Source organism: Thamnophis elegans, chromosome 7 (genome assembly GCF_009769535.1).
Source record: "Thamnophis elegans isolate rThaEle1 chromosome 7, rThaEle1.pri, whole genome shotgun sequence".
Classification (NCBI taxonomy): domain Eukaryota; kingdom Metazoa; phylum Chordata; class Lepidosauria; order Squamata; family Colubridae; genus Thamnophis; species Thamnophis elegans.
The window spans coordinates 79,162,898-79,190,809 of record NC_045547.1 but is presented as its reverse complement, the minus strand read 5'-3'; the positions used below and the strand labels follow the sequence as shown (position 1 = coordinate 79,190,809).

General features: G+C 44.5%; 1 protein-coding gene across 1 annotated transcript; it reads right to left on the bottom strand.

The window, feature by feature from the left end:
• Window positions 1-163: 163 nt before the first annotated feature.
• On the bottom strand, window positions 164-26,881 carry PUS7 (pseudouridine synthase 7). Its single transcript, XM_032221474.1, is given in 20 exon segments — window positions 164-957; window positions 2,103-2,194; window positions 3,651-3,780; window positions 5,815-5,910; window positions 6,477-6,484; window positions 7,756-7,870; window positions 9,224-9,372; window positions 9,374-9,412; window positions 10,404-10,469; window positions 11,654-11,779; window positions 11,959-12,087; window positions 12,815-12,851; window positions 12,854-12,891; window positions 14,925-15,036; window positions 20,412-20,556; window positions 21,626-21,727; window positions 22,731-22,815; window positions 23,589-23,955; window positions 24,812-24,871; window positions 26,792-26,881. Coding segments are annotated over 18 exon segments (1,944 nt in total). The 5' UTR covers window positions 23,927-23,955; window positions 24,812-24,871; window positions 26,792-26,881; the 3' UTR covers window positions 164-820.
• Window positions 26,882-27,912: the final 1,031 nt, after the last annotated feature.

Here is a 27,912-nt window from a genome sequence, read left to right as displayed (position 1 = left end):
AAAGTGAGTTTATCAAACATTTTGCCTAAATTCAGCCTTTGTATTTGTGATCTAAACGAATAAAGCTGAGCAACACGGTTCCATTAAAAACTAATAAATACAAAGAAAAAGGAAGCAAATTATTTGGCAGGTTTTGGAAATAAAACGCAGACAGGCTAAATAATCAAATTCAGAATGGGTAATTTAATCCAGTTAAGTCAAGGTGCAAATTTCCCCAGTTCATCTGTTGCCAGCAACAGACCAAACCATAAGAAGTTGGTTGACATACGACTTCTGTTATGAGGTGTTGGCTTCTTTCCAAGTTTGCATGTTAGGAAAAACAGAGATTTAACAATAGTACATATCAAATTAAAAAGCAGCTGGAAAAGAGGTGAACATTTTGTCAACAGTAGTTGTGAAAGTAGGCTTTTTCAGCATTCTTAAGGTGAAATAAACCTGTTGGATACAGATATGCTTTCAAAGGTAACATATTCCATTTAATATTCCTGAACTGCAGAATGAAACATATCGCAATTACTTTTACTCTGTACTATATTCCTGAAGGTCTGTTGGTTTCCAATACGGGAGTGAAACACCTCTGAGCGTTAAATACCGTTAACAAAGCCAATTGGTAGTTTGAATTCTGCCGTAGGGAGCACCACGTTTGTTCAAACTCTTTAAAAAACAAAATTATTTTATTTTTTTACAGCAAATCTGAAATAACGTCCTTTCAACTAATACAAAAATACAGCTCAGTTAGAAATCAGGTGAGTAAGATAAAAGGAGGAAAGGAGGAAGAAATTTTGCATGTCAAAAACCTTCTCCGGTTCCCTGAAAAGGATTAACGGAGCCAAGTTGTGTTTAACTGTGATTGACTTTTGATGCTGGTGTCCACCTTTAGCACTTCTCGAATCGCCATTGTGGCATAAGCAGATGGCGGGAGGGAGAACTCCATCTTCAGAGCCTTGTATTTGCCTCCTGACGTGAGTAAAATCAAACATGAAAGATTAGCACATGAAAACTTTTAATTAATTAATATTAATTTAAAAAAATAATGTTCAAGGCTAACATTAAAAATCTTCCTGTCCCTGAATAGGATACCACTATCATCATCATCATCATCATCATCATCATCATCATCATCATCTAACCATTCCTTGCGGGGTGGAGTCTGAACAGAGCTAGCAAGTTGTTTTAATAGCCAGATGTCCTTCCTGTTGCCAATGCGGAGTTTTTTGTTCAGCATATACAATATAATAATACAATAGCAGAGTTGGAAAGGACCTTGGAGGTCTTCTAGTCCAACCCCCTGCCTAGGCAGGAAACCCTATACCGTTTCAGACAAATGGCTATCCAACATCTTCTTAAAGACTTCCAGTGTTGGGGCATTCACAACTTCTGGAGGCAACTTCTGTTCCACTGATGAATTGTTCCAACTGTCAGGAAATTTCTCCTCAGTTCTAAGTTGCTTCTCTCCTTGATTGGTTTCCACCCATTGCTTCTTGTTCTATACTCAGGTGCCTTGGAGACTAGCTTGATTCTCTCTTCTTTGTGGCAGCCCCTGAGATATTGGAAGACTGCTATCATGTCTCCCTTGGTCCTTCTTTTCATTTAACTAGACATACCCAGTTTCTGCAACCGTTCTTCATATGTTTTATCCTCCAGTCCCCTAATCCTCTTTCTTGCTCTTCTCTGCACTCTTTCCAGAGTCTCAAATGTCTTTTTTACATCGTGGCGACCAAAACTGGATGCAGGATTCCAAGGGTGGCCTCACCAAGGCCTTATAAAGTGGTATTAACCCTTCACATGATCTTGATTCTCTCCCTCTGTTGATGCAGCCTAGAACTGTGTTGGCTTTTTTGGCAGCTGCTGCACACGGCTGGCTCCTATTTAAATGGTTGTCCACTAGGACTCCAAGATCCCAGATTCACAGTTACTACTGTTGAGCAAGGTACCACCTATACTGTACCTGTGCATATATTCTCATCGTGTCCAAGAGAGAGAAATACTTGCCTCTACCTAGAATCAAACCCACAGCCTCTTGATTGTGAGGCGAGAGCTCCCCCTCTAAGCCACCGCGCCATCCTCTAACAATACCATGTTGGATTAATTTAAATATTTACCTGTGGCAAGAGCTGCAGGTGTTTTTTCCCTTCCTTTATCCAGGTCAGTAGTAAACAGTGGGATTTTAGGATCATCGTATTCAATCAATTCCCTTTTATAAAAATACGAGATTTAAAAAATGAACCACAATGAAAAGCTTTGCATTTAAGTTAGAACTTGAATGCTCTATAGCAGTGTTTCTCAACCTTGGCAACTTGAAGATGTCTGGACTTCAACTCCCAGAATTCCCCAGCCAGCATTTGCATTGGCTGGCTGGGGAATTCTGGGACTTGAAGTCCAGACATCTTCAAGTTGCTAAGGTTGAGAAACACTGCTCTATAGGAACTCCTCGGCTTCTGACCACGATTGAGCCTAGAATTTATGCGGCTAGGCGAGACAGATGTTCCGTGAGTTTTGCCACATTTTACAACCTTTGTTATCGCAGTTGCTAAGTGAATCACTGCAGTTACGTTTAGTAACATGGTTGTTAAGGGAATCGGTCTTCCCCGTTGACATTGCTGGTCAGACGGTCGCAAAAGGGGGAACACACTGCAACTGTCATAAGTACATGCCAGTTGCCAAGCATCTGAATTTTGATCACATGACCAGGAGGACGAGGACGCTGCAACAGTCCTCAATGTGAAAAATAGTCGTAAGCCCCTTTTCTCAATGCCCTTGTAACTTTGAATGGTCACTAAATGGACTGTGGTAACTTGAGAACTACCCGTACAAGATTACATGACCCTCCCACGCTCCCCCCGCACATGCACACGACCCTCCCCGTACTTCTCCTGTACATGCATGCAACCCCCCCACCCCGTGGCTCGTTTTGGGCTAGCAGGCCGCCTTAAAGCCTCCTTGAAGCAAAATGGGACGCATCCCCCTCAAGGCCCATTTGGGTCTTGTACAGGGGGAGTATGGGGGGTATGTGCATGTGCGGGGGAAGTGTGGGGGGAGGTCAAAGCGTGTCGGCACACGAGGACAAAAAGGTTAGCTATCCCTGGTATAGGCCTAACCCAAGAGTGGGGAACTGTGGACTTTTTATGACTTGTGGACTTCAACTCCCAGAATTCCTGGCTGGCTCAGGAATTCTGGGAGTTGAAGTCCACAAGTCATAAAAGGGCCAAGGTTGCCCACCCCTGGCCTAACCTAAGAAATAAAATCCTCAGACCAGTGGTGGGTTTTACGCAGTACGACTCAGTACGGGCGTACCGGAGCCTGCCCGGAGCACTGGATACCGTTCCGTTTCTCCAGAGCCCCCCCCCCCCCCGCCCGAGCTCCTTACCGTGTTTTAAAGCTTTCGCTGCTTCCGCGCACGGCGCATGCAGCCGACCAGCTGGAGCGTTGCGGAGGCTTGCGGAAGCGTCGTTTGCAGCTGCAATGCATGCGCGCGCCGCACGCATCTATGTGGGCAGCGCCATACCCATTCCAACCGTACCGGTTGGAATGGAATCCGGAACCCACCACTGCCTCAGACATATCTCAGTAAAATGAAGGTGAGGGAACAAGAACATGCGCATCTACGTAACTCTTGAATAAATTAGACTTCCCTGCATTTCTTTACTTACCAGCTCACATTCTGTGGTCGGATAATAATTTTTCTGTAAGCTCCAGACAAGGAGTAGTCTCGGATTTTGTGCTTCATGTTGTTGATATCCAGGTTGTCACTGGCTAACATTTCCTTGTAGCTTTCTCCAACTGTCAAAAGAAAGGGGGCAGATGCTGAACTATAACACGCAAATGAGAATAAAAAAAATATTATCGCCACACTCCTGCTGAAGCGCACCTCCCTTCTACCACAAAATACAAGTTGAGTTTTATTTTTATGAAGAGCCTTGGTGCTCTCTGAGCTTGGTTGTTTCCTTACCAAACAGTTGTGGCACAGCAGGAGCCGTAGGAGCTGCCACCAGACTCCGACAGCGAGGGGCCCATGAGTCGGCTCTGGGGGATGTGGAGGACCCTGGACAGGGTTCCGACTCTGAGCAGGCGCAGAGAAGCTGGTTCGCCATCAGGAGGCCCCTGAGCCTTGGACCAGTGGGGAGGAGACAAGGGAGAGTGAGCCGCACACCAGCAGTGAGTTGTTCCTGGATGCACGCCATCGAAGAGCTACTAGGCGTCAGGAACAATTACGCAATTACAGGAGGTGATTGTACTCAGCTGGTGTCTTAGAGCTCCTCTCCAGACTATAAAAAGCTACTATGTGTACACGGTCCTCTTGCAGAAGTCAATGCAGGATTGAATGTCGGAGGCAGTTACTGTGAGCTTGGCAGGCTGGATTGCGGCCAAGCCTTATCTGTGTTTATTGCCTGGCCTGAGTTTGTCTGAGTTGCTGCCAAGGTCCTTATCTCTTTGTTCTGCTTGGCTTTCCAGCACCGAGGTTGTTGTGTCTTAGCTAGTAAATACATTTCCAGTTAAGCTTGTCTCGGCATTCGTTACTGGACGGAGGATGGGGTCAGAACATCAACTACGTAACCTCATCAGTGCTGAATAGGTAAGATTAGTAGCACTGATGATGTCACTTACGTTTGGTAATGGAATATCTGCCAAGAAAACCACCAAGCGCACAGAACATCAAGTGCTCCCACCATTCAACACCTAAGCTACAATATTCTGTTTTTATCAGTTGAATTTTTGTTAGATTATAACGATTAAATATCTACCTCCCATGCCTACCTGATGTTAGACACACTGAATTATTGCTTTATCTTCTCTGCTGGCCGATTCCAGCTTATAATATCAAGATGAATGAAAATCCAGCGAGTTCATCAAGGTTTAGATGAAGGCGCTGTAAGATTTCAAACTCAATTTGTTTTGACCGGATTGTTGCATCTCTCTCTCTCTGTAATTGCTGTTTATTTGAGGTCTGACTAAAGTAATGTATGTATATATTCTTTGTAGCTAAACCCACTATTTAAATTCAAACCCCTGTTACTGTATTTGCTTCTGGGTTGTCTCACACAGTCACACTGTGGGCACTCTGACATAAGCTCAGTAATGAATGAGGAATTTACATGAATATACCACTCTGTGGAAAGTTATAAATGCCATCGTACATGAATTATCAATGAGTTTATTCCTCTATTTTCTCCATTTGGGTTGTTATGTCAGCGTTCCAAGTATCATGTAGAATTAAATCAGAGACCAAGGCAAAACTATCCGTAAAGTTCCAATTTAATAAATCAGACATCTTGGCATTATGCTATGGACGCTGACATTATCCCAATACTCCTTCTATCACTATAGATGGTGTTTCCCCTTCTATCACTATAGTAGGAGAGAAAGTTTGGGTGGATGCTCTTATGCTAGACCCATTTACTGGTTCAACAAGCTACAATGAATTCTGGGTAAGGATCAAAAAAAAAAAGCATTTATGCTATGGAATCCAATACTGGAAATGACATCAGAATTCCACCCAGTTTAAAGTTCATGACCTTGTCCCCACACCCACAATCCATCACATGGTCCAATCTCTTCTTCCATGCTGGCATCTACACCCAGCTGCTTCCGGTCAGGTGTAAAATGTACGGAGACAAAAGATGATCTGGCTTCTAGTAAAGAATGAAAACATACATTCCACAATCCTACTCCTGTCTATTCCCCCCTCCCATCAACTATACTAAGGACAGCATAATGAAATAAGAGAAAGGTGTGGCAGACCAAAATTCTAAAAAGGAATATAATTGCAGGCCTGACAGTTACTCAATTAGGGCATATTTGGAACAAAACTCTTACTTTTATGCTTTGGATAAATCACGTCAAAGCCAGGGAGTGGCATGACAACGTCATGGATGGTGTAATTGTCCACATCCACCTCTTCGATATGAACAGCTGTACCGTAAAGTCAAAAGAGAAAGTTTCCCATAGTATATATTTTCCCAGCCCTCTCAACCCGCCTCTTAAAGAAGCCACAGTTAAAAGAGAGAAAGGAAAACCAAACACAATTGAATTAAGAAAGACTGCTAAACACAGAACAAACATCCAAGGAAAGCCGATTAAGCAGAAACTATTTTTGTGTTAAATTTATATTTACCAACGCGCTAGTTAGCTCCCGTCGCTAGACCTACCCTTCTGGATTTGAACCCGGGGTACTTACATACTAGATTAGGGGTGTCAAACTCCAAGGCAAGCGGGATAGTTTCTGGCCTGCGGGGCCACCCTGGAAACAGCGAAGGACTGGCCTGCGTGCCTCTGCCAGCAAAATGGAGCTTGGGAAAGCCACTTTCACTGGAAGAGGGTTGGCAGGAGGTCGTTGCGGCTGAAAACAGAGCCCAGGCGGGCTGCACGTGGCCTCCCCGAGCTCCATTTTGCTGGCAGAGAGTTGCAGGAAGCCGGCGCAGGCAAACATGGAGCTTGGAAGACGTTTTCACAGGCAGAGTGCTCAGTGCCCCTGACACAAGTGGCGCTGAGCCGAGCGCCCCCTGGCCATGCCCCCCCAAATCCCTCCCCCCAAGGTCAAATACATTGATGTGGCCCTCAATGAAATCAAGTTTGACAGCCTTGGGTTAGGTAGATGTATTAACCTCTAGCCACGTCTCTCCTCACTTTGTTGGCTAGACCAGGGAGACGATAATTTTTGTGATTGCTATTTTTGGGGTTAATATAAATTTTAACACAAAAATAAGTTTGCCGCGAAAATGACTGCTGCGAAGGGTTCTGGAGTGGGGCGGAAGGCGAAATTGGAAGCAGCATGCTCCGCCCCCTAATTGAGTAGACCAGGCTGCCCTGATAAAAAAACCTTTATTAGCAGAAGCTTCTGCCCCACATTCTGGTAATATGTTTACATAATCCCAATGTATGGGATTCCAATGTAGGATGAAAATTGCCATGGGTTCACCGTGCCGCATCTAAACCAGATCGACTGGTTCTGAAGCTTCTTTAACCTATATCCTTATAATAAGTTTGATTCTTTCTGACCCACATTGCAGGATGTGGTGGAGTCCCTGGCTTAAAGGGGTGCGGGAGTACAAAGGAGTGGGGGAAGAATTAGGGTTTGAACTACAAATAGTTCTTGACGTACATAGTTCATTAGTGACCAAAGTTACACAGCACCGAAACGAGTCACTCTTAGGACAGTGTTCACACTTATGACTTTTATAGCATCCCCATGATCAAAATTCAGTGCTTGGCAACTGACCCATACTTATGACTATTGTGGATCCTAAAGGTCACGCAATCCACTTTTGCGACCTTCTTGATGATGAAAACAACGGGGAAGCCAGATTCGCTAAGAACCGTGTGATCAACTGGTGGTTCACTTAACAACTGTGGTAAGAGAGGTCGTAAAATGAGCAAAGTTCCCTTAACCCCGGTCTCACTTAACGGCATAAATTTTGGGCTTGCTTGTGGTCGTAAATTGAGGCTACCTGTAGTGAGACTTATCTGCGCTCCGTCCAGTGAGATTCTTGCAACATTGACCATCAGCAATACAGTACAGGGTCCTCAACTTACGACGACAACTGAGGCCCAAAATGTACATTGCTAAGTGAGAAATTTGTTAAGAGAGTTCTGCTCCATTTTACGAATTTTTTTAAAAATTTTCATTGCTATTGCCAGGTTAGTAAGAAGGAAAAGAACAAAGCTGAAAGAACAGAGAATTATCTGAATATTCTAACAATAGGCAAGCTGCATCCAAAGGTTCACAATCTGGATCCTGATGAATTATTAATATTTTACCTCCTTTTAATACTAAATCCCTGGAACGGCTCTCAGCCATAGTCTTCTATTCTTTGGCTCACTATGTTGTTCCAGACGGAACTCTGGTAACTATGAATATAATCAAACGTAATTTCTTGTTATCTGTAAGAGAAGAAGTATCATCTGCTAGCGTACACTTCACTTCATTTACTATTTATTCAATCAGGTCTTGTATCAATAGAAGACCTATAATCACATACAGGAATGCAGCAAGATGTATAAAAACAGAGGCGTAATAAACAGCTTTATCAGTGTTCTTTCTGAGGAAAATCAAATTTTCATATCAAATTGGATTTTCCTCAGATTGAATATCTTCCCAATATAAGAACAACAACAAACAAGGGCTATAGCATGAGTAAGTTAGAGGGTTACAATTAGTTTTGAGAATACACAATAATATTTACTAAATATTTAGTTCTTTTGTTTCTACGTCAGCCAAAGTACCGTACTTTCTCTGCTTTAAGCTGAGTATTATGGTGTGCATGGTGTGTGATATGTATATATATAAAAGCCAATTGACCACCGATTCATCAATGAAATCTCCAGAACCATAAAGCCTACAAACTTGAAATTTGGCGCATATATTCATCTTGGCTTCTAGGTGCTCGCTAAGAAAGGATTTTCAAAGTGACCATGAGATCATTAGTATTTCTTATACAGTAATTAATAACGCTCTGATGCTAAGAAGTTCTACTCCCCCACCCACCCTGAAAAGAAACTCTGTTTCAACTGCCAGTTGCCTCACATTCCGTTACCTCAGTTCAATTGGCAGACGTTCATTCCTTCACTCGTAGCAATCGGGGCTTCTTATAGTACTAAACGTCGGTTACCTCACCAAATGTCTATGTCTTCCTCCTATGGAACTGCTTCCCAACTCAGGCGGCGGGAGTGATATTCATCATATTGATGTGTGTGTAGGTGTTTGTGTGTATGTGTGTGTCATCATACGGCATAGAGTGCAGGGATATAGTAGTAAAATATATAAAAGGACACATAATATTACGGCACACATTGTGAGGGAAATATGCCGTCAATTTTGTAAAGTCTGAGGAATTCAGACTTGTTTGTTAGTGACCGGCACTGAAAATAAAGCGACTTCAGACCGTCTTTCAGAGTTATGAGCCTTCCGGCATCTCCAAGATCATGTGATCAAAAGTCAGACCTGGCAACTGGTTCATATTTATGACCGTTGCTGGGTCCCATGGTCATGTGATCTCCTTTTTGCGAAAGCCAAGTCCATGGGGAAGCCAGATTCCATTTACCAACTGTGTGATTAATTATCCACCGCAGGATTCGCTTAAAACTGAGGCAAGAAGGACGTCAATGGGGCAAAAATGAACAAATGTCTCACTTCACAACCGAAATTCTGGGCTCCAGTGTGTCGTAAGTCGAGGACTGCCTATATTTCGTAAGCCTATCCAGAAAGAGTCTTCAAACCCCATAACACCCCTGGGTGTAACCCCCCCCCCCCTCCTTACCATGTTGAATGCAGACACAATATTTTTCAGGCCGTATTTAGAAAGCCCCCAGAGTAACTGGCCTTCCACGCATCTTTTCTCAAGCAGGGTCTTAAAGGCTGCCGCGGGGTCGTCGTCCGGCCCATTCCTCTCGGCATTTCACCAGGACCCTTTTTCAACTGTAATTTTCAATTTTGACAGAAAAAGGTAAAGAGTTGTTTACAGTTAGTCCTCGACTTACCACCACAAAAGCCAACTCTGACCCCCACGTAATTTACGGCCCCAATCATGACCCTGTTTCCCCCCTCTCTCCCCCCAGGGTGTGTCATCATCACATTAGCCAAAGGAGCAATTTCTTGAGTTGGTAGAGGCCACTCCCCTCCGGGTTGCTGTAAGTAATCCGGGATATAGCCTTGAGAGAGATACCGTATTTTTCGGAGTATAAGACGCACCTTTTTCCCTCAAAAAGAGGCTGAAAATCTGGGTGTATCTTATACACTGAATACAACATTTTTGGCCTCTCAAAACCCCACCCCCTTTGCAAAAAAGGCCATGAAGAGCAGTGGTGGGTTCCAGTTTCAATGGGCTCGGCATCCTCCACATGAATGCGCGTGGCGCGTGCATTCGTCTTACCATCTAGCGACACCTCTGTGAGCCTCCAGCTGCTCGGCGGAGCATCACATAGCGCTGTATGCACTGTGCGCATGCACGGAAGCACCGAAGAGTTTAAAGACAGGTAAGGAGCATGGGCAGGCCGGGTGGGTCCTCCGGAGCATCGTACCGGAACGGTACCCGTTGCTCCGGCAGGCTCCGATATGCCGTACCGGGGCATACCTCCTGCAACCCACCACTGCTGCAGAGCCTTTAGGAGGCTTCCAGGGTGCTCCTGGGGCCTGGAGAGGGTGAAAATGAGCGAAAAAATGGGCCGTTTCTTGCTTGTTTTGTTCCCCCAGCCCCCAGGAGCACTCTATAAGCCTCCTGAAGGCTATGCATGCCCTTTTTTTTTGGACCAAAAATGGGCCAGTTTTCATGAAAACGGGCCCTTTTTGGGAGGTCTGCAGAGTGCAAAAACTTTTTAAAAAAAATTTGCCTCTTCAAAATCTTGGTGCGTCTTATACTCCATAAAATAGGGTAGTTATTCTTATTTCAGATGATATTCGAATATAATACTTGCCTCCTGGACGGGGCTTGAGAATTAAATCTATGGCTTCGTTCCAGTTGCTCTGCAGAATAGCTCTAAAAAAAACAAACACATTTTGGAGATTGAACTGTATTAGTCAAAGAAAACACTTTAAGGCACGTTATTCTGTCGCTAAATCCAGCAAACAGAAGACATCTAATCTGCAATTCTTACTTCTGAAACTTAGGTTGACGTGGAACCCCAAACTACAATTTAATGAAGGCCTACGGCAAAGCAAAAACAGACCAAAAATGAAACTGAAAAAGTGTAGTGTGTAGTGTCAGAAGATGTGGTTAGTTTATCGTCACAATTCAACGTGCTGAAAGTTAGCAATTCATATCGCCATGATAGCGAGCCTATGGCACAAGTGAGGAGCCCTCTCTGTGGGCGCGCGAGCTGTCACCCCCAGCTCAGCTCTATCGTGCATGTGCACATGCCTCCTGCCGGCCAGCTGATTTTCGGGTCTCTACTGCGCATGCACAAGGAACAGGGGGCATGTGGGAGACGTGCGTGCATTCATGGAGGGCGGGGAGATTGAGCATGCATGCGCGAGGGGCGGGGAGTAGTGCGGGAGGGCAGTGCCCCCGCCATGGCCCGTTTTTAGTCCCAGGAAGCTTAGAGGGAGGGGTATGTGGCGCCCCCCCCCCCCCGGCGGCCCATTTTTGGTCACCAATTTTTGGTGAAACGATAGAATATGGCTTTATGATTATCCTATTGAAAATATAGGTAGTCCTTGACTTACAGTAATTAATTTAGTGGCCATTGAAGTTACGACGGCACCGAAAAAAGTGACTGACGACTGTTTTTCACACTTAGAGTTCCGGTATCCCCATGGTCACGGGAGCAACATTTGGACGCTTGGCCACTGACTCATACTTATGATGGTTATGATGTCTCAGGGAGGGGGAGGTCACGTGATCCATTTTTGCGACCTTCTGACAAGCGAAGTCAATGAGGAAGCCAGATTCACTTAACGACTGGGTTATTAACTTAACAACTACAGTGATTCACTTAAGAATGGCAAGAGAGGTCGTAAAATGGGGTGGGGGGGAAACTCCCTTAAGAACTGACTCGCTTGGCCATGGAAATTTGAGGCTCATCTGTGGTCGTAAGTCGAGGACTACTTGTGTTGTAGCTGTTATAATAAAAGTACTTCTAACCTACGTATATGCTGTTTGGTTTTTATCAGGTCTACTCCGCTGTAGCTGACAGGTGTATATTTACAAAAAGGGCAACTTACCTTCCCACTTGAAATGTAGGAACAGCTGTAGTTCCAAACCTCTGCATGCCGTAATAATTAATAAATCCAGTTTCCTTAAGGGAGTGCATAGCTTGCTGAACTTCATCATCAGTCCCCGTTATATTTCTAATACAAACAAAAGAGATAGGTGAGGGAAATGGAAAGAAAATGCTAATGAGATTTAAGACAAGCCAGTTCAGTGAACCGGCTGAAACCCACCCCCGATTGCAAGTCTAGTTAATGAGATTTATTCCACTTTTCGGAGGTCAGGGATTTCCAATGAACTCAGAAATAAGCATTTTTACCTGAGACCTACGGTGAAATGATTTCCTTGCAATTCTCCTAATTTCAGCGGGTGATTTTTGTAGCTGAAGTTTCCAAGTTTGCAGTTCATTAAGCATTTATTTAAATGAGCTAGTCTCTGGGCAGTGATTCTATTAAAAGCAGAGAATGAAAAGTTTGATAGGTTAAAAGCCATTATTTCCCCCCAGAGATAAGTTGCCCCAAACTAACTGAGTTTCCTGACAATGGGGACAATTAAGCAGTGGAACAGCTTGCCACCAGAAGTTGTGGGTGCTTCATTCACTGGACGTTTTTAAGAAAAGACTGGATGGTAAAGTTGTCTGAAATGGCACAGGGTCTCCTGCTTCATCAGGGGGATGGACTAGAAGACTTCCAAGGTCCCTACCAGCTCTATTCTGATTGATTGGTATCTTAGAAATGGACAATTCTGCACCCCTTCATCTCACTTCTGCACTTACTGAATGCGACGCAAATCTTTAGAAATGGACAATTCTGCACCCCTTTATCTCACTTCTGCACTTGCTGAATGCGACGCAAATCTTTAGAAATGGACAATTCTGCACCCCTTTATCTCACTTCTGCACTTGCTGAATGCGACGCAAATCTTTAGAAATGGACAATTCTGCACCCCTTCATCTCACTTCTGCACTTGCTGAATGTGACACTAATCTTTAGAAATGGACAATTCTGCACCCCTTCATCTCACTTCTGCGCTTGCTGAATGTGACGCAAATGGCCAAATAAATATTACGATCGAATCTGCACCCGATTTGCAGTATGGGATCCCACGGTAGAAAAACTAATATTTGAACCAGATTACTTAAACATTATCCTTCTTCTTTTTTTTTTTTAACTTACTTCAAAACAGCTATCTTTTGAACTGTGATAGCCCTTTGTCTTTGGTTCCCATGTAAGAAAATATGGTCGGTTTAACTCTTTAAAGAAACAAAAGAAACAAGTTTAGCTGGAATAAATTATCGGGGTGGAATCTTAAAGTATCATTTCATGTTGTACACACTGCATTTTATTTAAGACCAATTATGCTGTAATGCTGCATTTCTCAATCTTGGCGAATTTTAAGATGGGCGGATTTCAACTGGTTGGGGAATTCCGGGAGCTGAAGTCCACACGCCTTAAAGTTACCAAGGTTAAGAAAGGATCCACCTTTAAACATCCATGACTTATTTCATCCCAGTAGTCCTCGACTTACAACCATTCATTTAGTTGGAAGTTACAATGGCACCCGAGGTGGGCGTCACATAATTTAAAAACGGGTTCGCCTAGTGCGGAACCAAAAATGTGAGCGTGTGCGAGTATAGCAATAGCAATAGCAGTTAGACTTATATACCGCTTCATAGGGCTTTCAGCCCTCTCTAAGAGGTTTACAGAGTCAGCATATTGCCCCCAACAACAATCCGGGTCCTCATTTTACCCACCTCGGAAGTATGGAAGGCTGAGTCAACCCTGAGCCGGTGAGACTTGAACAGCCGAACTGCAGTCAGCTGAAGTAGCCTGCAGTGCTGCATTTAACCACTGCGCCACCTCGGCTCTGTATGAGTGCATCGCTCGTGCGCACGCCTTCCGCATGTCTTCAAACACACAGCAATTTTATGCGTACGGCTTTCAGCACACCTTCTCGGGCAGCCACGATGAGTAGAGCGGGAAAGCCACGGAAATCAGCTGGGCTGCGTGAGCGGGGCGCGAGAGTGAGATATATAGGATGGGATAGCGCCAGGCAGGGGTGAAATGCTACCTGTTCGGATTGGTTCGCCCAAACTGGTAGCAAAAAATGCTACTGGCTCACCCGGAATTTTTTTTACTAGCAGTTTGGTTCCGACGATCAGCTAAGCGACAATCAGCTGTGCTGCGTGATTTATAAATTGTGCGGCACAGTTGATTGTTGCACAGCTGATCATCGGAACTACTGGTTCGCTCAAACTGGTAGCATTTTTTACTACTGGTTTGGGCGAAATGGTAGTGCCGACGATCAGCTATGTGACTATCAGCTCTGCCACATGATTTATATTCGCTAGAAAGCAGGAAATCCTGCTTTCTAGCGAATCTAAATCATGCGGCACAGCTCTTTCCCCGCCCCGCTGCTCTACTTACCTCTGCAGACACAGAAAAGTCTTCTTAAACCTCCTTTTTCAGCGCTGTGTAGTAGCACCTGTGGTGCGCATGCGCACGAAGTGAACCGGTAGCAAACCAGTAGCAGACTTCAGAGCATTTTACCTCTGGCGCCGGGGCGGGCCCAGACAGTGGTTGGAAATACCGGTTTGCTCGAACCGATCTAAACCGGCTGCAGCCCACCTCTGAATGGCACTGAAAAAAGGAACCATTGACTGTATGTCAATGAAGATTCAATCATCCAGGCCAAGGGTGTCTAAAGATTGAATCATGGCAACAACTTTGGTCCAGTAGCCACGATTCAACCTTTGTCCTATGATTCTTTTTCACACTTAACGACCGCGGCAGCATCCTCACAGTCATGGGATCAAAATTTGGCCGCTTGGCAACTGGCTCCTCGTATTTATGACCTTCTGACAAGTGAAAGTCAATTGGGGGAGCCGGATTCACTTAGTAACCGTGTTACTAACTTAGCAACTTTGGCGGTTCACTTAGCGGCGGTGGCAAGATATGCCGTAAAATGGCGCAAGACTCGCTTAGCAAGTGTCTCGCTTAGCATCGGAAGTGCTGGGCTCAATTGTGGTTGTAAGTTGAGGACTACCTGTATGGACTGATGTAATAAATACTGTACTGATATAATAATTTGAAAAAATAAAGAGATAGACATTCTACCCTCAATCTCTTGTAATGTTCCTTGAGGAAATTATTCTAAAGGATATTTCTACCATCTCTACAGACAAGGATCTTGATAGAGCTGTTTGATAGACAGACAGCATATCAATTTTAATAAATAAAATATCTTATGGTGGGCCTCTCTTTCTCTTCCCCAAATACTACTCACCTTAAATATTTGGAGAGCACGTTGATGGCATCCATTGTATCCTTGTTCTCTTTATATAAGACAAAATGGCAATAATTTCCCCTAGACTTAGGCCAGGAATGTTTCCTCGGATCTTTTGCAAAGAAAACAGGAAAGACACAAAAATGTTAATGCGTGAAAAATGCCACTCTTTTCCAACAAGTGATGTTTGCAAATCGGGGAGGGGGTGGGGTGTTGTGTGTGACTCTGGTCAGGGCCATCTGCCTCTTGAAAGGGGTGGGACGATTTCGGGGTCACATTTGCACCCCAGGAAAAGAGATATTTGTCAGCAATTATTGTTTACATCAATGTTTCTCAACCATGGCGACTTGAAGATGAGTGGACTTCAACTCCCAGAATTCCCCATGCTGACTGGGGCATTCTGGGATTTGAAGTCCACTCATCTTCAAGTCGCCATGGTTGAGAAATGCCATATCTATATGGTCTCCTTCCATGAATGTCGCCACAATTTCCTACCAGAGGAAGCCGTTACCAGGGCAACTCCACAGCACTGTACAGTAGAAGCCATTTTAAGGCAGTACGGTAGAAGCCATTTTAAGGCACAACAGGCTGTATCTTAACAGAACACACACCCCGAGGGGTGTTAGGGGTGTCTTACCCCCACAGTATTTGTTTCCGGAGGGTAAGTCATCTGTGTACCAATTTAGTTGAAATTGCTCAAGGCGTTCCAGAGTTATGCTGGAACACACGCACACGCACACACACACAGATATATTTATATATTTGTATATATAGAAGATAAATCCCAGTTCTAATTAGTGAATTCCCAAGCTGTTTTCTTACATTTGTTTAATTAGCGCACAGTTATCTAACTGTAAATTAAGAATAAAAGGTTTACTTCTGAATGAAATTGGGAAGTCCCGGACAGCCCATGCATTTATCTTTGTTATTTATTTCTTCAAATCCTATTTCACTATTTAACTTCTCTCAATTAGCATTACTTTGCTTGGCATTTCATTTTCGGCTTCGATGAAACGCCAGTTATTCCCTTACCTGTTGACGATCTGCCTTCTGATCACAAGCATAGGATAAAGAGCATAAGAGAGCAAGTTTTCATTTTAATCTTGTTTGGCTATTGAAGCGTTTCAGAATGAAACATGCACGTTTTATGGTTTTTTATGCTGTACAATGTCTGGAGCATTCCAAGGTTCATAGGGTGATTGACAGCTGCTTGGACAATGGAACGTGCAGGGGCAAAGGGAAGGAGTGGAGAATTTCGGCGACACAGGCCACAAAGAACACCGAGGGCGTTACCAAATACAGAATTGGAGGGGACCTTGGAGGTCTTCTAGTCCAACCCCCTGCTCAGGCAGGAAACCCTATTATCATTTCAGACAAACGGCTGTCCAGTCTCTTCTTAAAAACCTCCCAGTGATGGAGCACCCACAACTTCTGGAGGCAAGCTTTCCCACTGATTACCGCATTTTTTGGAGTATAAGACGCACTGGAGTATAAGACGCACCGAGATTTTGAAGAGGCAAATTTTAAAAAAAGTTTTTGCACTCTGCAGATCTCCCCAAAACAGCCTGTTTTTTTTTGAAAATGGGTCCATTTTCCCCCAAAAGGGCATGAACAGCCTTTAGGAGGCTTGTAGAGTGCTCCTGGGGGGGTGGGGGTAGGGCCAAAAATGAGCAAAAAGGGCCTTTTCGTGGAAATGGGCCCTTTTTTTGTCAAAAAAGGGCATGCATAGCCTTTAGGAGGCTTATAGAGTGCTGGGGGGGGGCAAAAACGAGCAAAAAACGGCCCATTTTCCCCTCATTTCTGGCCCCCTCCCCAGCCCCCAGGAGCACTCTGAAAGCCTCCTAAAGGCTATGCATGGCCATTTTGGTGAAGGGGGCAGGGTTTCAGGAGGCAAAAAAATATGTATTCAGTGTATAAGATGCACCCAGATTTTCAGCCTCTTTTTTGAGGGAAAAAGGTACGTCTTATACTCCGAAAAATACGGTAATTGTCCTTGTCAGGAAATTTCTCATTAGTTCAAGGTTGCTTCTCTCCTTGGTAAGTTTCTATAAGTTACTCCTTGTCCTGCCCTCAGGTGCTTTGGAGAATAGGTCCATCCCCTTTCCTTGGTGACAGCCCCTCAAATATTAGAAAGCTGCTATCATGTTACCCCTAGTTCGGCAACTTTAAACATTCAAAGAGCCACAAAAGTTCTAACCGGAAGCCCCCCCCCCCTTCCTCCCGGTTCAATTCTGGAGTTGACCAGAACTCTGGTTCCCCCACCATAGAGTCTCCTCCTAGTGCAGCATCCGTTTTCCGCTGCCTGTCCTAACCGAAAGCCCTATCAATTGTGGAGCCCACCAGCGGCAGGGAGCCGCAACAGAGGAATGAAAGAGCCACATGCGGCTCCAGAGCCGCAGGTTGCTGACCCCTGCCCTAGTTCTTCGGTTCCTTAGACTAGACATTAGATTAAGTACCATATTTTTCAGAGTATAAGACGCACCTTTTTCCCTCAAAAAAGAGGGTGACAATCTGGGTGCATCTTATACACTAAATACAGCATTTTTGGCATATCAAACCTCCCGACTTTGCAAAAATGGATGTGCAGAGGGTTTGGGAGGCTTGCAAAGTGCTCCTGGGGGCTGGGGAGGGCAAAAAGAAGAGCAAAAAACAGGCTGTTCCCCCCCTCCCGCCCCCAGGAGCACTTTACAAGTGTTCCAAAATCTCTGCACATCCTTTTTTTTTTGCAAGAAGCGGCCCATTTTTGTAAAAAACAGGCCTTTTTTGCTCATTTTTGCCACCCCCCCAGTCCCCAAGAGCACTCTACAAGCTCAGCATGCCCCCGCTTTTTTCTGGCAAAAAATGAGGCGTGCAGAAGGTTTGGGAGGCCTACAGAGTTCAAAAACTTTTCTTAAAAAAATTATCTCTTCAAAATCATGATGCGTCTTATACACCGGTGCATCTTATAGTCTGAAAAATACGGTATCCTAAGTATTTAGAACAGAATTTGAATTCAAAACAGAGCGATCCTATTTATTCAAAGTCCTGATCTTATTTATGCCTATGACAACAAGGGAAAAATGTAGGCAGTGTCCGAAGGCGCTTACATGTGATAGCCTCACATTCCATACAGGTGAGCCACCGAACATGGAGAGCATGATTTTAAGGTTTAGTTTCCATCTGCAAACATACATGCCCCATGCAAATACATGCAGACATGTCTCCACATACGCAAGACGCAATGACCTTTGCCCGATGATATATTGATATTTCGGGATTACATTCTGAATTGTATTAACTAGGCGACGTAATTCATTTTGTGGAAGGGGCTCGAGGCTACATTTTTAAAGCATGACAGGTAAGGTGAATGAGACAGAAAGCAGTTATTTGGTGGTATCCAGCACCAAAGCCTTAACAAGCCAGGATGGCTAGGGTATTGTTTGGATAGCGCCTATTGGGCCGTTGCTGAAAATTAACATGGTTAAATAAACATGGCTTGCAAGCTGGAGATTTCTGGAGATCAATCTACTGTCTAGAGCAGTGTTGGTGAAACGTTTCACCAACGGGAGTGTGCGTGTGCCGGAAACCAAAAGAGCAACGCGCACACGAAGAGCAGCTGGTCGATGCGCCGGAACCCGGAAGAGCAACGGGCGATGGGGATGCCGCAACGGTCCTTAAGTGGGGAAAAAATGGTCACTACTGATGTTTTCCCAGTGCTGTTGTAACTCTGAACCAGGGGTGAAATCCTGGTTCCACCACAAATCTGCGGTAGACTAAAGTGCGCTCGACGAAAGCGTGTACGTGACGTCATCACAGCGCGACGAAAACGGCACGCTGTGAGCGGTAAACTTAAAATTAACACGTAAATCTAAACCTAACCCCCCCCCCCAAACCTAACCCTAAACCTAACCCTAAGCCTAACCCTTAACCTAACCCTAAACCTAACCCTAAACCTAACCCTAACGCTTAACGTAACCCTAAACCTAACCCTAACCCTTAACCTAACCCTAACCCTAACCCTTACCTTTATGTGAATCGGCTTGCTTTAATTTAATTTTAATTTTAATTTATTTTTAATTTTATTTGTCGCGCTGCTGATGATGTCACGTACGCGCTTTGATCGGGCAAGCTTTAGTGGACCGCGGTTTTGACGGGTCACAGAAATCCTACCAGTTTGGACTAGTTCGCCCGAACCGGTAGCAAAAAATGCTACCAGCTCGCCCAAATCGGTAGTAAAAAAATACTACCGGTTAAGGTGAACTGGTCAGCTGTGCGACAATAAGCTGTGCCGCACGATTAGAAATCTATAGAAAAATCTAATTAGAAAACTATACTATTATATTATAATATAACGATTACATTACCATTAGAATTGTTAAAAACTAGGCAATAATGGAATAGTAAACTACAAAAGCAGAATATACATCCTGATGCGGGAAGCTATAAAAAGTACATTACATTGTTATGTTGTGTTTTTATCTGTTTTATATTTGTTTTTGTATTTTTTTTCTTGTTTCTTTTTTAAACTTAAACACGTTTAATAAAAACTATTTTTTAAAAAAAATTGCCCGGCACAACTGATCGTCGGAACTAGCGGTTTGCCCGAACCAGTAGCACTTAGTGTTGTGACCCAGCAGGAGCCGTTGGAGCTGCAAACAGACTCCGACAGCGAGGGGCCCTATGAATCGGCTCTGGAAGATGTGGAGGACCCTGGACAGGGTTCAGACTCCGAGCAGGGACCAGAGAGGCTGGTTGGACACCAGGAGGCGCCTGAGGCATGGAGCAGCGGTGAAAGCCAAAGGGAGTTGGTCCCTGACGTCAGGCCCTGGAGCAGTGATGAGGAGCTAAGGGAGTTGGTCCCGGACGCCAGGCAAAGGCGGGCAGCTAAGCACGGAGAGCAACTACGCAGATACAGAAGATAATTGGACCCAGGTAGTTGTAATTAGGCTCTTCCCAAGAGACTATATAAGAAGAGACTTTGGGAGGAGGCTGTTTGCAGGATTCAACTAATATACTAACTTTGGAGAAGCTCTCGTGTGTATTTCTTATCTTGGAAGTCTGATTGCTGCCAAAGTCTTGTCAATGTGTTAATTTACTGTGAATAAATTGTCTAGCAGTAATCTTGTGTCGGAGTGCCTCGGCGTACAGAGCGGGGGTCAGAACAACTTACTACAGGTTCGGGCGAACGGCACGCATGTGCATACGAAGCAAACCGGTAGCGAAGCGAATCGGTAGCAGACTTCAGAGCATTTCACCCCTGCCCTGAATCGTCACTAAACAAATAGTTGTAGGTTAAGGACTGCTTGCGTCTGCGGGAGCCCGAAAAATAGTTGCAGTTGGTTTTAAGCGTCCCGCTTACGAGCAGATGTCATTCTGCTGAGTTAGTAGGCTGCCTGGAGTCTTTACTCAAATTATTCTCCAAATAATTAGATACATCCATGAGATGCCCTCAGTATGTTACTAGCTTGCTTTTTGCTTTAAAAAAAAAATGGCAGCAATAAAACTCACTTGCAAGTGATTTTTTCCCAGCCGCATGATAAGCAACAATGCATTTTTTCCCATCCTGGTTCTCTGTTTTGGTCTCTAATCCTGGAAATAAAGATTTTACAGCCTGGTGTATAATTGTCCTTTTTTCTTTAGTGTCTTCAATCACCTACGCAGCAACACACAGTAACGACAAAAACAACAAGGAGTAAATACTCCGGTTATATACCATGTTTCCCTAAGCAAAAGCAGTGTACACGGAGTGGAATTTATCATTTTTACAAACAATTGAAGATGGCGGACCCTTAGTACCACTTCCTCCTCTTCCCCCCCCCCCCCACAACCACCCTGTAAGGTGGGTTGTTGGACTGAGAGACTGTGTGTCAGCTGCGACTTCATTTAATAATCAGGAAAGAAACCACTCAACTCCATTTGCTTGAGATTAAGTGTACGTTTACTAATTACAAACGAATAGTAGCGAAGCAAAGCTGAATCTGGTTAATTAGGCGCGAAAGCATAGAATACCATGCATAGTTCAATCCCCTCCCCTTGGTACCCCAGTCCATAGTCCAATTATAATTCACCCAACTGTCAGGTGGGAGATATCTTCAAAAAAACATCAACAGGATGGAATGCTGGACAGTTAACCTAGGCGGGAAACTCCCTTCCTCCGCATGCGCAATGAGATGGTCAGGCCAGTGTCTAGAATCTTCCTCCAGCACATAATGATTCCCTTCCCAAATACCATGCCCCCCCTCCCCGTTTCAATGGCAGCCGAAGCAGCAGCAAAGCAGAGGCTGACACTGTGACTGTGGCCACAGCTGGTTTTCGTGCTTAAGGTGGGCCTACCGTGTTTCCCCAAAAATAAGACAGGCCCCCTATTTCCCCCCCACCTTCAAAAGCAGAAAATCTGTTTTGTAAGACTTCTAACAGAGCACACTCAGCAAGTGGTCCATAGGAGGAACAGTAAGGGCATTAATCTGATTTGCATTTCAAATGGCAAAATTCCTCTGTTCTGTTTTCTTGCTAATAAATATCGCTTAACAGGCTTAATACCTAATGTAGACATGGTCCAAAACTCACACCTACAGGTTTTGCATCTATGACTCATATCTGCCTACAGAGTTTCTTAGGGGAAAAAAAGCCCCATTCTCAATTGTTTGCATTTACTGTATAGCTTTTGCCTGAATTAATCGGAACAGAAATTATATTTTGAAATGTAATGTTATATTTTGTACCTCAATGGAAACACTGCTTTCTTTGTTTTTAAACAGCTGGAGGTCTTCCAGGCGTTGCTTCTCTTCGGGTGACAACACTGTAAAAATCTCTTCAGGAGGATCCTAGTATAAATAAATACATAAATACATACATATATGTGTGTGTTTTTTTATTTGTGCTGATAAATAAATAAAGGGAGACTAGTATAGATCTATTTCAAGCTATTTAGCTCTCATCAGCTAGCCATACCCTTACTGGGATTTGAACCTGGGCTATATTACATACTAGGCAGACATCTTAGCCATTAGGCCACAGGCTCTTATCCGTTATCATCCGTAAAAAAAAAAAATCTTATATATATATATATATATATATATATATATATATATATATATATAGAGAGAGAGAGAGAGAGAGAGAGAGAGAGAGATAGAGAGATATGAAAACATGATAAATAAATAATAAACCTGAATGTTTCCTCAATACAGGTTTTAATACTGTAAGGTAAAGATAAAGTATCCCCTCACACATATGTGCTAGTCGTTCCCGACTCTAGGGGGCGGTGCTAATCTCTGTTTCAAAGCTGAAGAGCCAGCGCTGTCTGAAGACGTCTCCGTGGTCATGTGGCTGGCATGATTAAACATCGAAGGTGCATGGAACACTGTTACCTTCCCACCAAAGGTGGTCCCTATTTTTCTACTTGAGATTTTACGTGCTTTCGAACTGCTAGGTTGGCAGAAGCTGGGGCAAGCAACGGGAGCTCACTCCGTTACGCGGTGCTAGGGATTCGAACCGCCAAACTGCTGATTTTTCTGACTGACAAGCTCAGTGTCTTAGCCTGTACTGTACTGACTTTTAAATGCCTGCGGAGATTTTCAATCATCCAGGTCAAGTTGTCTCCAAAGACGCTTTTTCCAAAAGGAAAATGGATTTTCTTGGGTGTTTTTTTTTCCCCTTTGAAAACTTCGCTTCAGTAGAACTGAAGAAGCTCCTTGGATGAGAAGTGAAATGTTTTCAAAGGAAAAAAACTAAGACACTCCATTTGCCTTTTGGCGGGAGTGGGGGGGAAAGCACCTTCTGGTTTAAAGTTTATTTTATTACAGGAGCAACGGAAATAAAATTTACCTCTTTATCTACCGGCACCGACAAATCATCTAAATGAATGATCTCTCCTTCTTTTCCTATTTCATGAACCACAAAATCGGAGTATCTAATAGAAGACACAAGACAATGCAGAAAGTCAATTAAGTCAACGCAGAAAATGCCATGGATATGTCTGTCGAAAGATTTGTTGAAATGGCAAACATTTGCTATTAGGCTGAGGAAGAAAAGATGAAGAAGAGTTATTATTCATCTATGTTAAATTTACCATATTTCTCGGATTAGAAGACGCACCTTAGTTTTTGGGGAGGAAAACAAGAAAAAAAAATATTCTGCCTCTGCCTCCCAGCATCCATCGGTATTTATCTATTTATCGGGCTAGTGTCCCTGCAGCAAACAGCAAACCGCCTGGTCAGCTTCAGTACATTATCGCAGCCTGATTTAGCCCGAACAGCTGATTGGCAGTTGGATCGGCCTCCGAGAATACCAACAATCAGCTGTTCCCGCCTGCAGGGATGGCCACAGCCCTCCGTGCCTAACGTTTTTGGCCTTTGTGCCTCACATTTTCAGTCTCTGTTTCAGACCCGTTCAAGGCTGCGGGGGTCACCACAGCACATCGCTGCTGGGACAAGTAACGGGAGCTCACTCCGTTACGCGGCACTAGGGATTCGAACCGCCAAACTGCCGACCTTTCGATCGACAAGCTCAGCGTCCCAGTCGCTGAGCCACGGCCGCTCAGCCAAGTCAATGGGGGAAACCAAATTCACTTTGACGACCAAACCATTGTGACACAAAAGGCGGTAAAGTTGGCCGTGGCCAGCCGGTGTCCAAATGGAGGCCTACCCATAATGCAATTCTTGTCCACCCGCTCGCTATTATTACCTCTCTTTTAATATTCCCAGGAAGCCCTTGTGCGAACTAGCAAATTTCTTGATGCCCACATCCTGCTCCATCAAGCCGTGTTTCATCAGATCGGCAAATTTCTCCGGCTCGCGTTCCCCATCGCTTTCGACCGATTCCGCTTCTCGACCCGGATTTTCTTCCGTCACAACGGCGTCCCCTTCGGCCTGAGGGCTTATTGGCTGCTCCAGGCCAGCTTCGGCTTTTTCTAAGGGGGCTTCTTCAGAGAACTTCTGCTTTTTAACATCGTCCACATTGCCCTGATCGTCTTCGGGATGGACCCGCTTCCTGGATAAGTTTTCCGCATCCGCCGTTTCCATGGTTAGGGCATACGGACAAAGTCGTAATCCTGCAGAAGGAGGAGAAAGACACGATGAGTATATGCCACATGTTTTTTTTTCTTTAATTGGACTTGCCACTCTCTGTCGATATATATCCGTGATGGTGAACCTGTGGCACCCATGCCAGAGGTGGCATGCAGAGCCCTCTCTGTGGGCACGTGCACCATTGCCAGCTGCTCTTCTGGTTTCGGCGCGCACACCATCTGGTCTTTGTGGGCGCTGAAGCACTGGAAAACGGCTTGAAAATGGCCAAAAAACAGGCCGTTCCCCAGGCCATTATCAGGGCTTTTGGGGGTGGTTTTTCTTCCTTCCCATTCCTTCCTTATTCCCTCCTTCTTTCTCCTCTCTCCTACCCTCTTCTTCTCCCCTCTCTCCCTCTTTCTCCTTCCTTTTTTCCCTCTCTCCCCTTCCTTTCCTCCCTCTTTGTCCCTTCTTTCCCTCTTTCCTCCTTCCTTTTCTCTCTCCCTCCCCTTCCTTCCTTTCCTCCCTCTTCCTCACTTCTTTCCCTCTTTCCTCCTTCCTTTTCTCCCTCCCCTTCCTTCCTTTTCTCCCTCCCCTTCCTTCCTTTCCTCCCTCTTCCTTTCCCTCCTTCATTTTCTCCATTTTCCTTCCTCTCTTTCTTCCCTCTGCCTTCCTTTCCCCTTCCCTTTTCCCCTTCCCCTTCCTTCCTTTCCTTCCCCTTCCTTCCTTTCCTCCCTCTTCCTTCTTCCCTTCCCCTTTTCCCTCCCCCTTCCTTCCTTCCCTCCCTCCCTTCCTTCCTTCCTCCCCCCCCTCCTAAAACCCTGGGCTTTAAATTCCAACCAGAGGCCAGCACGCAAAAGCCAGACAAGGGAGCACTCAGGAGACAAAATCCTGCCAACTCACTTTCTCAGGCTCAAGGCCACTGTCAGCCTCCTTCCTCTGCTCTGCACACAACCAGGGACTCTGAAGAAGAAACAGAAGTCATTAGTCACAACCGAACACCCGGCCCTTCAAACACCAACCCTAAACACATGGGGCACAAATAGTCTTCCACACCAGAACATCTTCACCCACGTGCTCTTCACTTTGAGTTTTGATAGGTACGTCTGAACACGTGGGGGTTTAAAAGTACTGTAAATACAGTCTTCTGCTATAAGGAGGAATAGTTGATAGAGCTAGATAGGTGGCATATAGACAGGCAGACAGACAGACAGACAAATAGATGGTAGAGATAGATGGATAGATGACAAAGATAAACACAAGGACAGACAAATATATATATATACTGTATACTGTATACTGTATGTGTATGTATGTATGTATGTATGTATGTGTATATGTATATATATATATATATATATATATATATATATATATATATAGAGAGAGAGAGAGAGAGAGAGAGAGAGAGAGGGAGGGAGGGAGGGAGGGAGGGAGGGAGGGAGGGAGGAGAGAGAAACAAATAGATGGTAGAGAGATGAATGGCAGAGATAAACACATGGAGAGATGATAGAAATATAGAGAGAGACAGACAAATAGAAAGAGAGAGATGGATAGATGACAGAGATAAATACATGGGCAGATGATAGAGAGACAGAAATATAGAGAGAGAAACTGATAACTACAGTAGATGGTACAGATAGATGGATGACAGATAAACACATGGACAGATGATAGATACACAGACAAATAAGATAGATAGATAGATAGATAGATAGATAGATAGATAGATAGATAGATAAGGTAGATAGCATAATAGAGAGATAGATATAGATAGATATAGATAGCAAAATACAGACAGACAGACAGATAGGTAGATAGCATAATAGAGATAGATAGATAGCATAACAGATATATAAATGTTAGATAGCATAATAGATAGAGGATAGATAGATAAATAGCATAATACAGATAGATAGATAGATAGATAGATAGCATAATAGAGATATAGATGATAGATAAATATATAGATAGAGCGAAATAGAGATAGATGTTAGATAGCATAATACAGATAGATAGATAGATAGATAGATAGATAGATAGATAGATAGATAGATAGATAGATAGCATAATAGAGTTAGATGTTAGATGGATAGACAGCATAATAGAGATAGATAGATGATAGATAGATAGATAGATAGATAGATAGATAGATAGATAGCATAATAGAGTTAGATGTTAGATGGATAGACAGCATAATAGAGATAGATAGATGATAGATAGATAGATAGATAGATAGATAGATAGATAGATAGATAGATAGATAGATAGCATAATAGAGTTAGATGTTAGATGGATAGACAGCATAATAGAGTTAGATGTTAGATGGATAGACAGCATAATAGAGATAGATAGATGATAGATAGATAGATAGATAGATAGATAGATAGATAGATAGATAGATAGATAGCATAATAGAGTTAGATGTTAGATGGATAGACAGCATAATAGAGATAGATAGATGATAGATAGATAGATGATAGATAGATAGATAGATAGATAGATAGATAGATAGATAGATAGATAGATAGATAGAGTTAGATGTTAGATGGATAGACAGCATAATAGAGATAGATAGATGATAGACAGAAAGGCAGACAGACAAGAGAGAGAGAGAGAGATTTCCAAGGGAATTAACAGTCACAGTACAAAATCCGCGGATCCTTCCCGGGAGGAAGAAGACCCAGCAGCCCCATTAGGGAACGCAGTAGCAGCCCCCCCTCCCAGAAGCCCCTCCCCCTCCTTCTCCAAGCTTTTGCATCCACCGACATGGCCCCTCCGATGCGAGGGCAGCCGCCGCGCCGATCCCCGGCTGGGTTGATCTAATGGCTCCCTTTCCTCCTCTTCCTCCTCCTCCGGGCCCCGCCAGGCGCGCTGACTTACCGGACTCGATCCGTGGAGGGAGGCGGAGAAGGCCCTCCTCGGCCGGGGCTCCTGCACTTCGAGCCGTTCCGGGGCAGGGAAGCAAGCATGGGCGGGCAAAGGCGGAGCTCCGGAGGGCAACGCTGGGCTTCTGCGCAAAGGCTGCGGGTCCGCCCCGGCCTCCGTTGCATCGCATGGGGCCGGTCGCCTCGCAGATTTCAGGCGATCTTCCACTCAATGGAGCAGAAGTTGCCTTCGGAAGTCGTGGGAGCTTCATCATTGGGGGCTTTCAAGAAGAGACTGGAGTGTCATTTGTCAGAAATGGTGCAGGGTCTCCTGCTTGGGCGGGGGGTTGGACTAGATGACCTCCAAGGTCCCTTCCAGCACTGTTATTCTAGATTCAATGGAGCAGAAGTTGCCTTCGGAAGTCGTGGGAGCTTCATCATTGGGGGCTTTCAAGAAGAGACTGGGCTGTCATTTGTCAGAAATGGTGCAGGGTCTCCTGCTTGGGCGGGGGGTTGGACTAGATGACCTCCAAGGTCCCTTCCAGCACTGTTATTCTATATTCAATGGAGCGGAAGTTGCCTTCGGAAGTCGTGGGAGCTTCATCATTGGGGGCTTTCAAGAAGAGACTGGGCTGTCATTTGTCAGAAATGGTGCAGGGTCTCCTGCTTGGGCGGGGGGTTGGACTAGATGACCTCCAAGGTCCCTTCCAGCACTGTTATTCTATATTCAATGGAGCGGAAGTTGCCTTCGGAAGTTGTGGGAGCTTCATCATTGGGGGCTTTCAAGAAGAGACTGGGCTGTCATTTGTCAGAAATGGTGCAGGGTCTCCTGCTTGGGCGGGGGGTTGGACTAGATGACCTCCAAGGTCCCTTCCAGCACTGTTATTCTATATTCAATGGAGCGGAAGTTGCCTTCGGAAGTTGTGGGAGCTTCATCATTGGGGGCTTTCAAGAAGAGACTGGGCTGTCATTTGTCAGAAATGGTGCAGGGTCTCCTGCTTGGGCGTGTGGGGGAGGGGGTTGGACTAGATGACCTGCAAGGTCCCTTCCAACACTGGAAGTGGAGTGGAATAATAGAATAACAGATTTCTAAGGGATCCTGGAGGTCATCTACTCCAACCCCCTACCCAAGCAGGA